Raw genomic sequence first — 16,470 nt, 5'->3', positions numbered from 1 at the left:
TGCCACACAACTTTCCCACGGGTGACATGGCATTGTCTTTACCAGGCCCTGTGCCACTCTGCCTAATGGGATGTTGCTCTGACCATTTATGAGGATGTCAGACTTTCTGAGGTCCCCCGGGGCCCAATTTGAGCACCTGGACCTTCCTTAATAAGCATCATTACCCTTCATCGAATACCGATGTGTGTATGCTGACAGGTGCTTGATTGTTTCTCGTTTAATCCTTAATTTGAGTTTACACTAGGTACTAATATCTCCACTTCACAGATGAAGAAACTGTGTTTCAGTTAAGTGACTTGCCTGGATTTGTGTACATTAAGAGGTGAACCCAGGGTCTGGTCCCAGATCTTATTTCACACTTGTAACCCCTAACACAAAAGTTTTCTCCTTGTCATATCAAGTTAGGGGAATGCATGAAATTATTCCTTCTTTACACTGGCTTGGAAGTCAGGGGAGATAAGGACACCTGCTGCCCCATTTACTTTCCTTGGGCCCCTAAGCTATTCTACCTCCCCCTTTCTCTTAGTGAAACCAGAGCTAGACTTCACCACCTTGCTTTTGCCCAACCTTCCATCACAGCTCCTGTAGGAAAGTGGGCTGTCCATAGGTACCCCCATTCTTGGGTCCTCACTGAATCCCTTTTCCTCTGATAAATCTGGCTGCTGTGTAATCTTCTCAAGAAACTTGACCCAGGGAGAATCCTTAACTTACTACCTATACTCGGGTTTCTTGGATAAGAGAGCATCCTCAGGTTATCACACAGTTTGTGTTGGGTCTTGTGAATTTTAATAAGCAATGTACAGCTTGTAGCCACTCACTTGCAGTAGGCCTAAGAAGTCTAAACCAAAACAACAAAAAAACATTTACTGGTTTTTTAAAAAAAAAAAAAAAAGGAAAAGAAGAAATCTCTCTGAGCTTGCCAGAGTGTTTAGGTTACATTTCCTCACAGCACTCTCCTGGCTTTAAAGCATTGATGACCATTGGAAATGTAAATGTTAATTGGGAACAGTGACTCACCTGGCCATCCCTGGCAGCTTCTCACCTGGGACCTAGCAAGGCCCCATGGAAGGGAAGGAGCTTCAGGTGAATTTTCATCACCCAGGTCAGGCTGAGGCAGAACCCGGGAATGAGGGGTAGCCCTCTGACCTGGGCCAGCTGGGACACCTCCATTGGTGGTGGAGTTACTGTAGGGGTCAGGGAGAGGCTGGGCCACTGGAGGACCGGAAATGTTTGGGAGACTGATGCTGAAACCCAAGAGGCTTGTGCTGGAAGATCAAGGCAGCAAAGAGGGTTTTACAACCAGCACTCCTCCAGCCTGGGGAGACCTCGAACTCGCCATCCATCCACCTGTCCTTATGGGCAAACCTCATCCCTCTGAACTGGGAGCCACCTACCTGTGTGTGGCTGCAGCTTGCTTTCCTGTGTCTTCACCCACCGGGCAGCAGGACTTGGCACCTCTTGGTTTACCTAAAAAGGACTTCACTTGCCCTAGAAAGCACTGGGAAGAATATAGATTTTTATTGAAAGGGGGCAGTTTGTATCCTGTACAACTTCATTAAATGCCCCTGGATTTTGTCTCCAGGGCCTCTCCCTCCTCCCATCCCACAGACTCCCTGCTTCCCAGTTCTAAACCTCATTTCTTTCCCTCCCTGAATTCTTTATCTCCTGCAAAGCATCTTAGCTCAGTCTCTACTCCCTTAAATTTGCATACTCATACACCTCCCCTTTGGGGGTAGGGTGAGGAGAAATAACAATTTTATTCCTGTCTCACCTGTGTTTGCCTCATGGCTTAACCATTGGCTTTCTAGGGGGCTGATTTCAATCTACCCACGTGACATCTCTGAACACAGAATCGGGAAGAGTTGTGCAATAGTACACCTTTGCACGCCATTTCCTTCCTGTGGATATAATAGAAGTAAACAAGCTCAGGAGTGCAAACCATAGTAAAATGTAGTTGCATAGTTAGGGAGTGAGGAGTTTTAAGTATGCATTACAGCCTTTAAAAACTTAATTGTAAGTTTATATAATTTAATGTATTTAAAATAGAATTCTCTTTATAGAAAGTTCTAGAAAACCCTAATCTCTGATGACAGAGCAGATCAGTGTTAGCCTGGCAGCAGCAGTAAAGTGAGGGATGGGCGGTAAGGGTTGCAGGGAAGTGCTTGGGGCCATTTTGATCATAGTGATGGTTTCATGGGTGTATATAGGTCAGAACTCATCAAATTGTACAGTTTAAATAAATGCAGGTCATTATATGTCCATTAAATTTTAATAAAATTGGAAACTTTAAAACAATTTGGAAGTAAATATTTTATTCTTTAGACTTTAATTTTCTAAGTTCCGCTTTATCATAGAAAAGAAAGAAAACCTACCTTTTTTTCTGCTTCATTTTTTTATTGGGGGCCTCATGAATGCTTTGCCTGTATATTTATTTTTAGGCCCCTCAGTTTGGAGGAAACATAACAGTAATTTAATTCCAGCGGGCCTCTTTTTCTTCAGCTGTGAAGTTAGGGTTGTATCAGATCACCCAAGGCTCTTCTGTCACTGAAATTCTGTCATTGTAATTGTGGATAAATTGACCTTTTGGGATTCAGAAACACCTCATGTAAGAGAACATTGTGGAGAATCAGAAATATCTAATCATATAGATTGTATTAATCCTCTTAGAGGATATTTTGAATGATTTTTAGATAACCCATCTGGTAATGCATCATTGGACAACTAGGAAACATCTGCCCAAAGAAGTAAACCCAGTCTTTCGTATTTTATTCTTTTTTGATGAAATTGAAAGTGAGATTTTCTTAATCTTTCTTGCTGATATTTCTTTATAAATAATGGCTGTATTTAACAGCCTGCTTGCAGATTTCCTGAAAGTTTAACAATCAGCTCTTGAGCCAGTACATGCCTGCTTTAATTTCATGTGTGTCTGTCCTTGTACACAGAACTTTAACATTCACTGTGCAATGGGTCCTACTATTATGGGGCTGGAAATTCTTACAGCACAGTGTTACCTATCAGTTCCTGTTCTGTGCCTTGTGCTGTGACTTCTAAAGGGTACATGAACTTTTGTGATTTCATGGACTTTATCATCTAGGCAGTGAAGGGAACAGATTCATCCATCCCATCCAGTCATTCATCCGTCTGACCATCCATCTCCCCATTTAATCATTCATCTATCTTTTCTTCCACCCACCCATCCATATGTCCATCCATCTGAACACCGATTAGTCTGTTCTGTCGTCCTCCCCTCCACCCATCTGTTCCTTCATTTTCCATCCATCCATTCACCCTCCAGTAAGTCGATAAATGCTTGTTTGTTGAGTCCCTGTCATGAGTCAGGCATGGTACTAATGTTTCAAGGATGTATAAAACTTGTTCTGTACTCCTGAGAGCTCCCAGCTGAGATAGATGTGAATAGGTAGTTATCGTAGTTGTGATAAAGACGCATGCAAAGTGCTTTTGGAGCCAAGGAGAAGGAACAACTAATTCCACGTTGGGAGTGAGAAGGTGGGTTGGGAGTGAGAAGGTGGGTTGGGAGTGAGAAGGTGGGTTGGGAATGGCTTTATAGAGATTTACACTTGACTGGGTTTTAAGACATTGAGTAGGCATTTGCCAGGTGGTGGACTAGAGATGGCACTGGTGGCAGAGGGGACAGTGTGGGCAAAGGCCCAGGGCTGGGGAGCCAGGCACACAGGGTTGTTTAATTGTAGGTGCACTAGGATTTCAGAGCAGGGAGGGAAGCCTGGCAGGCAGTGTTAGTTTCTAGGAGAAGGGAGATAAGGGAGGACGCGCCCGACCAGCAAACCCACCAGCAGGGACTTAATGGTTTGAGTGTGGACCTGAGAGATTCGTGGGTTAGGGACATGGAGAGAAGGCAGGAAAGGGAACTAACATTTAACATTAAACATGTGCTGGGCATTGTGTTAAGCACTTGATAAACATTAGACACAATAACCCTTACAATACATAATGGGATAATAGGTTCTTATCCCATTTTAAAGAGGTAGAAGCTGAGGCTCAGAATGATGGTTTCCCCAAGGTCACAAAGGCTTGGCATACTCTGCGCCTAAATATGTACGGGGTTCTTTGGGTCTCATATTTCATTCTATCCGCCCAATAATGCCATGGAGAGAAAAGTGAGATACAGAGAGCTTAAGCAAGCTGTCAGAGGTAACCCAGGACTCCAGGGTCTAGGCTGGGTACAGGCCTGTGCCTAGAAAGTGAAGCTGATGCATTTGGTCTGGGCGGGAGTGACTGAACAGCACAGCTGCTCTCATCTCTTTACCTGCAGTCAGTCTGTAGGTGGGGGGAGCTGTGGCGGTTTGGAGTTAATTAGCCCACATAGGGGCTAATGCATCAAAGATCATTTAATAACAGACTGGAAAGAGGCCTAGATTATTGTCACCAGCCTTTCAGGTGTGACTGCCCTGCCAGGCAGTCCTGAAAAGCTCTTGTGGGTTTTCGGACGCTTACTGTCAAGAGTGTGCTCAGCAGCTGTCCCCAGTCCTGCAGGGAAGGGCCTGAGTCCCACCACCGCACGGAGGAAGCCCCGGGAAGGAGAGCGTGCCTAACTGGTAACTAATGAACACAGGAAGGGACAGAAAATACTTGAGAAATTCCAAGTGGGCTCTGACACTTAGTTTATTTGGAGCCACTGAACATTGTGGTTCAGTTGTTCAGCTCTCACTTCTAAGGTTGGAGTGGGTAAGAGGAAGTACTGCTGAGGGGCCCGATTTTATTCTGAAACAACCAGGAATAGTTTCGTCTTCCTGCTCACCTGCCAGGGTTTGATTTTCTAGGAGACCTGGCTCCCACTCTGCCATGGTGAGCCCTCCAGGACAGGCTGCCTGGGCCAAATGCAGCATCACCTTTTATTAGCTGTGTGACCCTGTGCCCATTTCTTCACCTTTCAGAGCCTCTGTTTTCCAGTATGTAAAATGGGGATCATCATTCATTTATTCAGTAGAAATTTAGTGAGCACCTACTACATGCCAGACAATTTACTAGATGTTTGGGAAACTCCAGTGAGTAGAATAGATCCGAATTCCTGTCTTCCTGGAACTGTCACTCCAGCGGGGGGAGATTATACATACGATTACAGGTACAAACACCCGGCACACAGTAGGCCCTCTGCAGAAGCACATAACCCTCACGTATAGGTGATGGTGATCAAGTGAGGAAATGAATGGGAAAGTATTGTGTACACTATGAAGTGTGGTGCAGAGCAGTGCTTGTCCCAGGAGACCAGAGGGGCAGGAAAGGGGGATCGTAGGCACTGAAAGTGGGGTAACCCGAGGTGTGGAGTAAGCAGACGCCTACATGCTTATCCTTCAGAACTCACCAGTCCCTCACAGCATGTTCACCAGCCTGGTTTATTTTTCTGAAGTCACCGTTTCAAAACCTCTGGAGTTGCTGTGCACACCCACCTGCTGCTTGTTCGTGTTCCTGACAGACAATGCCACCATTGTGTGCTGTGGGGCCATTCCCAGGCACAGCCCTGGCGTTGGCTGCGCAGGGTCTCGGCTGTCCTTGCCCCGTGTCAGCCGGAAGGAACTGGGGGACTTAAGTCCTGCATGTTGCCCCATTTGGATACAGCCCTGCAAGGCTAACTCATGTTCTTTTGGCATTTTTATTTTTGTTAATAGTGACACTGTTGTGAAATTATGTTTGCTTAGTGCTTTGGCGACATGGGAAAATGTCAGCTCCCCTCTCGGATCTGTTAGCCCTGAGTGACAAGTGGCCACTCTGTTCCCAGGGGCAGGACAGGGTGACACTGTATTGGTTATTGTGCAGTAAGCCTTGCCCTCTCTTGCTGCTTTTTCCCACACTGCTGTCGCACTTGACCTTCAATGGCTGTTGGTTCCTGAGTGGGCCTCTCAGTAGCAGTGTGGCATCATTAGGATCCAGAGTCACTTCTTTCAAGCCCTGCATCCTTGTCATGTGACATTGGGAGAGTCATTTCACTCCTCAGAGCCTCAATTTCCTCATTTGTTAAATAAGGGAAATAAAAGTCTTCCTCATACGTGATTAGAGGACTAAGGGACTCCTTGTTCACAAAGTGTTTGCATTGTATGTCATTGTCTTCATGGGAATTATCATCACAGCTCACGTACTGAGCCTTTACGACATGCCAGGCGTCGTGAGAGGATGCTTTCATTTCAGTCTCACAGTCACCTGAATGGTCAGGGGATCCGTTTCACAGACGAGGAAGCTGAGACTCAGACAGTTAGGTAACTTGACCATGATAACTCTGCCCAGTAGTGGTTGAGGCATGTTTGGAACCTCAGGGGTCTGACTAGAAAGTGTTCTCTTAAGTCACCGTAGACATTTGGCTAGCAGTGGTTATTATCCTGCACAAAACTGCAGCCTGAGCAGAACCCAGCCCAGGCAGGTGCTCAGGCAGGGTTTGCTCAGTGCACCAAGGTGAGCATGAGGCCCTAAGCAGTGCATCCTGACTTGATATTCACAGGTAAAGTAGGAGTGAGGATGGTGCCAGGATGTGGAGCAAGGTGGAAATCCAGATGAGTGATAAGCCCTGCTCCTCTCTCTAGTCATTTGCTAAGTGTGTGTATTGTGCATGGGTGTCCCTTTGAAACAAGCACACGTGTAGGCAGGTATCAGGGTGTATCTCTGGTGGTTGTGTGAGTAAGTAGATCACTGAAGATAAAAAGGGAGGAAACCAGCAGCGGGTGCCTCCCTTCCCCCTACTATTTTCTGTCTTCTGGGTCCAGACAGATATGTATTCTCCTTGGTATAAAAAAGTTCACATGAACCATATTACAAAACACATGTCAGGAGGGAGAGCTAGTGCTCCCATTCCACTTGTGCTCAGATGGGGAATACAGAACCCAGTCACATCTCTGTGCTCCTGGAGCCCAACTTTCTAGCAGCCTTACCTGCCTGGAGACTGGCTAAGAACCAAAAAGCCTTCCCTACTGAATATTGAAGCAGCTCAAAGGGGTGCCACAAAATCCTACTATTTAGATATTTCATTGACTAAAAAGTCCCATCAAGCCTCTTACTGGAACAGTACTTTCTCTTACTTTACACCCAATTTTAAAGGACACTGGGATCTTTTAAGGAAGGCCCAGCAACCTGATAGGTCTTAAGAACATCCTTGTGTACACCCTATTATTCCTAGTGATGTCTGTGGGCCATCAAGGAAAAGGCAATGTTGGGTTAATTAAAAAAGCAGGGATCTTGATAATCCATTTGGGAAAGATTCCTAATGGAATAAAAATGTGTGGCTCTCAGAATTGTACACTCTCAGCAATCTAGAATGACTTATTCCCCCAGAATTTAGATAGCTGAGAATTTATTAATTGGATACAAATAACCACCATTTATTTAACACTGTGCGCCAGGCACTTACATGTATGTCCTCATTTATTCTTTAAAACAACCTTGTATATCACAGTCTCACAGGTGAGCCAACCCCAACCCTCAGCCAGAGCATGACTCACCTGGGACCACCCAGAGCCAGATCTCAGCTCCTGAGACTGCAGATATGCTGCCCTTGTGATTACTGCTAATTTATGAGAAAACACAAATGACTGAAGTTATGCATCGGGAGATGGCAAAGGTGGGATGGAAGGAGAGTCATTGCCCTACAGGGTGGGCATGTGGTGGCACCGAGGACATTGGGCAGAGCTGGACTCTTCTCTTGAGAAACCAGGGATCAGGGAAAAAGCCACCAGCTGGTTTCAGGCCTCCCCACCCACCCTGTGCAGTTCAAAGATCATGTGGCCACGCAGTTGCACCTGTAGGGTAGGTGCACGCTCCTCGCTCGATGCTGGGGATACAGAAATGAAAGTGTTACCAGCTTTTCCCTTGATAAGAAGTGGTGCCTTTTGATTTTCTTAAAATTGTGAATAATTGGATCATCATCCTTTGTGGTATTCAGGTACTGGGTGAACACGCTCTATGCTCTTGTTGCAGTATTATTTTTGTACTTCAGAACAATCAGAACTAAACCACTTAACCACATACTGTTCAGCCATGGGAATATCATGATGATGTGGCGGAAGTCTAGAGTGAGGCCTCTTGAACTGAGGCCAAACAGTAGCATTTCCCTTCACAGTTGATCTCCTGGAAAGCACCTCTGCTGCTGAATGTCTGGTTTACTCTCATCTGCACAGTGGCATTTCCTTCTAAGGGACACATTTTACCTTTCTCCTGAAACCACATCCTAATGCCTGCCCTGCCTTGTGGACCCATCAGGCTGCCCAGCGTTTTCAGCTGGATTTATAGTTGAGTCGTTAAGAGCAACAACTTTCGGCGCATTTGTTTTGTGGCGTTTTTCTTGGCTTCCTTACTTAGAGTGTCATCCCCCCCACCCACCCCCACACACCCTCCCCATAGGCAGCCTTCATTGGAAGGCTAATTTCAGTATAAACTTCCTGTCCTAGTTCGTTTAACACAGTGCAATTGTTATCAGTTTTCTTATTACAACTAATCAGGTTCTTTACTTCAACTGATTTGTCAAAATTTTCCCTCTTTGATTGCAGCCTGTGTGCTACGGAATGATTGTGGCATTATAAGCAAACAAATGACTGACACACTCCTTGAAATTCTGTCAGGTAATAAGTGAATCAAAACAAATTCACTTTTCAGCTGCCATTGCCTCCCCGCCCTTTATTCCTTCAAGCCTCTGACAGCAGCCTCTCTCCTGCACCCAGGCTTCTGGAGCCCTGGGTCTCTCCTTAGAGGGGGTAGGGAGACAGGTGAGCCCAAGGGAGATGGAGGGATCAGAGTGGGAAAGCAAGGAGAAGGACGCCTCCAACACTAGTGTGAAACTATTCTAGAGCCTTTCTCTAGACTCAACTGTGGGGTGGGGATGGCGATTTTGTTCTTTGCTCCCCTGTGGTTCTCTGTGTTGTCCATTTCTACTCAAAGTTCACAGATCAAGGATCAGTGGACTCAGGGTAAAAGGAAGAGCAGCCCTCAAGGCTACAAAACTTGGAGGAAGAAGAGGCTCTGGAGAAGTCGATTTTGAATGCCTGAGGCTTAGACAGGAAGCCCTGCATGCTTTAGTCCAGATGTTGCTTAAAACCTTTCGCTCGTACCGGCTCCATTTGTGCTGAGTTGCACAGTCTGGAGGGAGTCTGTTTTTGCTGCCTGGAGGTATTGTGAGTTTATTTTCCAAGGGTGCCTTTGGAAGAGTGGTATTCATTGGAGGAGCTACTGAAACAGCAAGTGAAGGAGATGGGGCTGAATCTTGTCAGTGCTTAGCATGGCCAGTGAAAACTGGTTTTAAAAATAAATCTAGTTGTTTTCTTAGGACTACTCACTTATTCAAAAAGTTGAGAGCTGGGGACAAGGGAGGGGAAGGGAAACCCCAGATAATTAATGATGCTTGTTGGATGGGTCCTGATTAATGAGCTTGAGCTATGGAGTGATTTATTTTCTCTGTTCCTTGCCCTTTTCAGTCGATAAAGAGATTTGAGATCCTGTGTTGAGGATTCACTGAGAGACCATATTATTTAAGTCTCACATGTAGCCAGTTTCCCAACAATTCACCCTTTTTCTTTCTGTTCAGCTCAACCCAGCAACCACTTACTTACCTCCTGCCATGTGCCCCCTCCCGGAGAGGCAGCAAAGATGGGCGAGGCACAGTCCTTGGCCGAATCTGGTAGTGAAGGTGGGAAGATGGAGCCAGAATTCAAGTTCTCTGTACTCTATGACGCAGCTCGGGCTGCAATCAGGAAATCAAGAGGGACTTCATAAGGGGCTGGCATTGGAATTGGGCCTTGCAGGTTGGCCCCAGTGGAGGCACTCGGGAGGATGGATGGGGTGGTGTGAGTTCAGAGACTGGAGAATGTAAGCTGTCATTTTCCCGAGGGTCATCATCATTATTACCACTGCACACTTGGTATGTGTAGACATATTATCTCATTCAGTCCCTATAACAGAATGGCATGTTCTTTTCTGTGAAGAGATGGATAGTAAATATTTGAGGCTTTGTGGGCCAAAAGGCCTCTCTGTCACAACTGCCCAACTTTGCCATTGTAGAGTGAAAGCAGCCCCAGAAAACCAATGGGTGTGACTCTCCCGATAGAACTCAGTTTATGAAACAGGTGTCTTCTGGGTTTTTGGACCAGGTCCCAATTTCCCAGCCCCTTTTTTCTAATACACAGTCACAGCTCGGTCCTCTTTGGCTTCAGAACTCGTCAAACCCTCTACTCCTCGCATCTTGATGAGAAAAAAGTTTTGTTACTTATCACTTGCTCAGTGCTTGTTGGTTTTGGCATTCATCACAAGTTCCGGAACAAATTAATGATGAGTACTGAGATACCACTGTATTTAGTATAATCTCCATCTTATGGAGGATAAAACTGAGGAATAATCAAGGTTAAGAGAAATTCATTTGCCTAGAATCAAGAGCCTGCTTGACTTGGTCAATTCTAAAGCCTATGCTCTTAACTTCCTCTGCAAAAGGGTCAGCGATGGTCTGAGGAAGAGCGGAGGATAATAAGCCTGCCCTGAATCTCAGTGTGATCTCTGACAACGTGAATTCAGTGGGAAGTGTGGAGTCATGGATGATCTTCTGAGCAGAGGATCCTCTGTGCTCTGGGATTTGAAAGCTGGCAGGGCTGTGTAGGTTGATTGAAGTTGAGAGAAGAAGAGCCCTTGTTTTAAACTGCTGGAGGCAGAGAGGTTCATTTCTTTGGCAGAGCCATTTCTCACCACTGTGGAACATTAGAAGTTCTCCCGGCATACCAGATACCTGCATGGCCTCACCATGGCTCAGTACCGCATGTTCCTGCTGGCTTGTCCAGACACAGAGAGGGCTGGTTCTAGAGATAGTGCATCTATTTCAAAGTAGCCTTCATCATCTAGGAAGGAAATGAATGGAGGCACCAGCCTCACCTCCCACTCAGCAGTGTCCTTGTCCATGACCCCTTCTCACCCAAGCTGATGGTCTTGAGGCCGATGGTGTTAGGCTTTGGAATGCTTTCATGGTTCCTCGGACATAACTGGTGGGAAAGTTCACAGATCTTTCCAGATTTGGAGTTCACTGACCCTCCAGGTCTTGAGAGAGCATTGCTGATGTACCCTCTCCTAGTTAGGGAAGGAAGCCTCTCTCTGGGTACCAGTCTGGCCAGTTTCTTTTACAGGTGACCATAGTTTGTAATTCCAGATGGAGGATGCTCCAGGCTCTTAAAATTGTGCCATGTGAAGGACAAGGTGAGCGAGCCCATGAGTCGTTTGCGTCCTGGAGGTTCAGGGTAGAGGCTGTGACTAGTTTTGTTTTGACCCATTTATAATGCTGTTGGTAAAGTGTCTAATTTTTACTTTTATTTACTGAACACTTAGCATGTGCCATTTTCTGTGTCTTTTATATATATGAACTCATTTCATTTTCTAATAGTCTGACGATATAGACATGCTTATCCTCAACTTGTAAATGAGGACACCTGGCCAAAGGGCACAGAGGTGATTGGCAGTCTGGAAACTAAGATCTAAAGCAAGTCTGTGGACTCCAAAGCCCTCCTCTCTACCACTCTATTGCCTATGCTTCCTCAGCTCCAGTGTGGGTCAGGCCAGGGGCTTCCACATGGCACCTTGTGGAGTTATCACAACCACCTTCCATAGCAGGCCTAATTGTTCCCATTTTATAGCTGAATATGAAACTGAGCAAAGCTGAGTGACTTGCCCAAGGGCATTCAGGCAACAAGAGATACAACTAGGTTTGGGGTTTTTTATATTTTATATTCTTTTAGTGAGAACATAACTGAATAGAGGAGTGGGCCTAGCGTCAATAGGAGAGTGTCATGGAGGGGGTGAATGATTTGAGTCACATTTATATTTATATTCAGAGGAGCAGCACTATAGTGTCTGTGGGATTCTACAGTCAAGTCTGTCAGCATGGGTTCAAATTCTGGCTCTGCCTTTTACTTATAGCCTTGGGCAAGTCACTTTACCTTTCTGTACTTAATTTCTCCTCTGAAAAATAAACACAATACTAGTATCTACCTCATAGAATGAGGATTAAATGAGTTAACATGTGTAACGTGTTTTTACCAGTGCCCAGCATGTAGTAGGCATGATATGTGTTAACTTTTTATTAAGCTACTCAGCATAATAGTTGAAAACTAGATTGTATTGATCCCATTTTACAGAAAAGAAAACTTGGTTTCGGAAGTTAAGTAGCTCAGTTGAGGTCATACATCCATTTATTGACAGATGCATATTGAGAACTAATGTGCCTCATGCCATGGCAGGGTCTTGGGATATATAACTGACTGAAACAGCCCTAAATTCCTACCTTTGTGATGCCTGCAGAACTGGGACTTGGACACAGGTCTGCCTCTTTGCCTTGCAATGTTTTCCTTCCTCCTTGCCCTCTTAACCATTTCATTTAATGATCATTGATATCTCAGATTGGTCATTGTAATGGCCAAGATGAAGATGGTACTATACTTCCTTAGCTCTCTCAGTGCTTACAAAATTAAAAACGATCTTGATTTATTAGATCTCTGACAACTTGAGAGTCACGGGAGGGAAAGTAATGTGGATTCAAGAATGACACGAGGTGTGAAATAGAACCACACTGCATGTGCATTGTGCCTATGGGTCTCTGCAGCAGAAGGCTGGGCTTCCGGGTGGGAGTGGGGTGGACAGGGGTCGTCTGACCTCAGATCCTGACGAAGCAGAAAGTGCAGTTCTACCTTTGTGTTTTGGGGATGATACCCTCATAGTCCCAGGTGGAGCAGTCAGATGTGCCCCCTTTCTAGTAGGGCTCTGCTTTCCAAGAGCAGACCCTGGCCCACAGACCCATTCCAGGAGCCTTGGGGGGCATGGAGGGCCCCATTGTGTGAGATTACTCTGGGCATGAGGTTCAGAAGAATAGGATGGAGGGCAAGAGTCTGGGTGAGGGCAGGGCTTCCGCCGCTCTGCCATCACACGAGGTCTCATCAGGCTGGCTGGGGGAGATGCAATGATCACCTTCAGCATTTCGGTGGAGAGACCATATGGTTTAGTATGTGAACTGTTGGTACTAATATATGACCCAGTTGAGGTAGGATAGTTTTCTTTTTGAACAGTCATTTGTTTGTATCACTCTGGTGGAGAAAAAGCACTGAAAAGCAGGGCCTGTATGTTCTCACAAATCCATGCACGGAACTCAGCATTCAGAACAAGTGAGGAGGTTTTAAGTTTTGTTTGCATTTGGCTTATGTCAGTTAGGGGAAAAGTTTCCAATGAGTTTTCTCATACTTTTTTGCCCGTTTGGAAGAAAATATCATTTTGTGATGATTATAGTGTGATTGAGAGGAGCAGGTCTACTGTATTGGGTTGGCCAAAAAGTCCATTATGTTTTTTTCTTTACAATGGCTCTAGTAGTGCCTAGTTGTCTTTTAACTTCATTAGAAACAATTTAGTTAGATTACATTGTGACAGCTGTTATATCAGTGTGCATTAAAAAAAACTTATCAAAACTGGTGAATTTTTGTGCAGCCATCTTAATATGGAAGATGGAAGAAGATATGCAACATTTTTGGTGTATTATGCTTTATTATTTCAAGAAAGGTAAAAATGCAACTGAAACGCAAGAGAGAAGATTTCAGAGTGTGGAAAAGGTGCTGTGACTGAACCTGTCAAAAGTGGTTTGCGAAGTTTCTTGGTACTATTGACATTTAGGCCAAGTAATTCTTTACTGTGGGGCTGCCTTATGCATTGGGAGATCTTTAGAAGCACCCCTGACCTCTACCCACTAGAAGCCAATAGCAGGAGATAGCTGACGAAACTCAAAATATCCAAATCAATAAAGTTATTGGTGAAGTGAAAAATGTGTCTTTTATTTTACAGAAAAGACATAACAGACTTTTTGGCCAACCATATATATAATATATATATCCGCCAAGGGGTCTGCTCTCCTGATCTCATGGGCGACCCAGTCTCTGGCTTTCACGTTGTGGTGTACATCAATGCTGTGTTTAAATATGTTGGAATTTGTTGGACTTTGTTTACAGAACCCCAACAGTGAAAATGATGCCTGGCTTTTAAGTTATACCAATTAAATTTGAGATTATTGTGAGGCCATCAAAAACTCCACTCACACAAGAGTAATTGAGGAGCTCTGTGTTTTCATACTTGGCTTTTCTTTTTTTTCTTTTTTCTTTTTTTTTTAGAAGGAACCCAGGCTCCTGAGAACTTGGTTAACTCAATAGCCCTTCTTACCCAGAAATGGCCCATTGAAAGATGCCTATTGGGTGGTAACCTTCCCATACGTTTTCTCAATAAAGAGAAAAAAGATGGGAAGGGACAGGGAGGGGGTGGGATGGGGGGGAACCTCTCTTGCATTTAGAGCCTCAGCCTCTCAAAGCCGTCTGGCGCAGACTGTTTAGTTCCATGTCCCCTGTCCCATTCAGGCCTCTGCATGTTTTGAAGCTTTCTTTAGCTTTTCCCTGAGCCTTGACGGCAGACCTCTCAATAGGCGAAAGCCCCGCTATGGTTGCTGAATGCCCCATCGGTGCTATGCGCTGAATGTTAATGGTGCTGGCTGGCCCTGGACAGCTCGCCCGTGGGACAGCGGCGGCTGCACAGGCCCAGGCATCTGCCTCATGCCCAGATGGGGTCCGACTGGCTTCCTAAAGTTGCCTCTTCGCTCTTTTGCAGATCTACACAGACTGGGCCAATCATTATCTAGCCAAATCAGGCCACAAACGTCTCATCAAGGATCTCCAGCAAGATGTGACAGACGGCGTTCTCCTGGCTCAGATTATCCAGGTTGTAGGTAAGAGCAGATTTTTCGCTGGGGATTGATGAGCTACAGTGGAGACCTAGGAGGGCTCCAGTCGGGCAAGGGGAATGGAACTCTGTAATCTCTAAGAAAAATGTGGTATTTCTCTCACATATGTTGAGAATTTATTTGACTCTTTTGTGCTCAGGAGTGTGGGTACCAGCTCCTTTCTCCTGATAAGAGCAATCTTATCTTGATCCTCTGAAAAGAAAAACTGGCCAAGGCTGGAGGGAAATGCTGGCGGTTTGGGAGGGGCTCTCTGCCCTCCTCACCTCTTCCTACCTTCCTGGCTCTCTCATTCTCTCATTCTTGCCCCTTCTCTGTTGGTAATTTTTGTGTGGATTACTCTGGAAAAAATTTTTTAAGGTTTAAAAAAAGCAGTAAGGGGTTGGTTTAGTGCTGCCAACTCTAATTGGGTTTGAGAAACCAGACGATGAGTCTCTGGAGAAGGCTGGTTTTGGTTTTAACACTAGGGGAGGGGAAGGGGGTGGTGGGATTTTTAATGCCTTGGCCATGCTTTGGGAGGAGAGGGTTCATCCAGGAAGGCACGTGGGTGGAGGCTGGGCATAGCTTTGCCAGGGTGCCCAGTGGTCCTGCCTCAGAGCTTCAGAGCAGACCCAGGAGGCAGAAGGTCAGTTATATGGCATTGAGCTGATTGTTGTCGCTGGTAGCAACCAATTTATGCCAAGAGACCCCAAGAGGGGAGGTGTAGGGGAAGGACAGAAAGAAGCACCAGCCCCTTGGGCATATATTGTTGTGAAAAAGTCACTTAATCTTCAAGTGCGAGAAGTAAGTAGCCTTGTATAGTGGTAGCTCTGCTCGCATCAGTGTGGGTTGCACCTGAGCACACAGGCAGGTTGGCCCTTAGCTGAAACTTTTGGACTCTGGCTGCCACTCAAGGAGAAAGAAGCTTTCCTGCCATCCTAAAATTGATTTCTTCAGACTAGCTTCCATTGGTCCTCCCTCTCCTTCTCTCCTTTTTCATTCTGTCCCTGTATTAGTCTCTGTTGCTGTAAACAAATTACCACAAACTTAGCAGCTTGAAACAACATATACTTATTATCTTTCAGTTTCTGTGCATTAGGAGTGCAGGCATGACTTAGCTGGGTACCTGTGTAAGACTGTAGTCAAGGTGTGGCCACAGTTGAGCCTCTTATCTGGAAGCTTGAACAGGGAGGGGTCAAGTTCACTCAGTGTAGGTGAAATTTATTTCCTTGCAGTTAAAAGGAGGGGAGTCCTGATTTCTTGCTGACTGTTGACTGGAGGACACTCTCAGCTCCTCTCTCAGCTTCTTGTGACATGGGTCTCCCAACATGGCCACTTTGATTGACTTCTTCAGTGTCAGCAAGAGAGAAAGTCTTTTGTAGAGAGAAAGAACCTTATATAATGGAACATCTTGTCACCTTTGCCATATTCTGCTGGTTAGAAATAAGTCCTAGGTCCTGCCACACTCAACAGGAGGGCTTAAACTTAAATGAGAGGAGTCTTGGGGCTCACCTTGAAGGCTGTCTGCCACATTCCTTTTCCTCCATTCCATCCTCTTCCTCCTCCTCTCTATCATCTCTCCTACCAAGCTCTTTTAACTATTTCTCCTGTTCAAATTCCTCAACATCTCTATGAAGTAGGAAGAATTCATCCCATTTTACAGATGCAGAAACTGAGGCCCAGTGAGCCAGTAGCTGAATATCATAGGAGTAGTCTGCAAGGGGAATCTAAGCTGGGTGAGT

General features: G+C 45.4%; 1 protein-coding gene across 2 annotated transcripts in view; it reads left to right on the top strand.

The window, feature by feature from the left end:
* The window catches only part of NAV2 (neuron navigator 2), a 363,747-nt gene that overhangs the window by 101,271 nt on the left and 246,006 nt on the right, over positions 1–16,470 (top strand). For both annotated transcript variants that reach the window (XM_090263202.1, XM_090263193.1), the window contains exon 2: positions 14,620–14,737. In XM_090263202.1, the coding sequence (XP_090119328.1) occupies positions 14,620–14,737 (118 nt within the window). The remainder of the gene's footprint in view (positions 1–14,619; positions 14,738–16,470) is intronic.

The sequence above is a fragment of the Furipterus horrens genome, unplaced genomic scaffold, assembly GCF_987537825.1.
Source record: "Furipterus horrens unplaced genomic scaffold, mFurHor1.1.pri manual_scaffold_2, whole genome shotgun sequence".
Taxonomy (NCBI): Eukaryota; Metazoa; Chordata; class Mammalia; order Chiroptera; family Furipteridae; genus Furipterus; species Furipterus horrens.
Note: the sequence above shows the minus strand (reverse complement) of the source record. Positions and strands in the feature narration are given on the sequence as shown.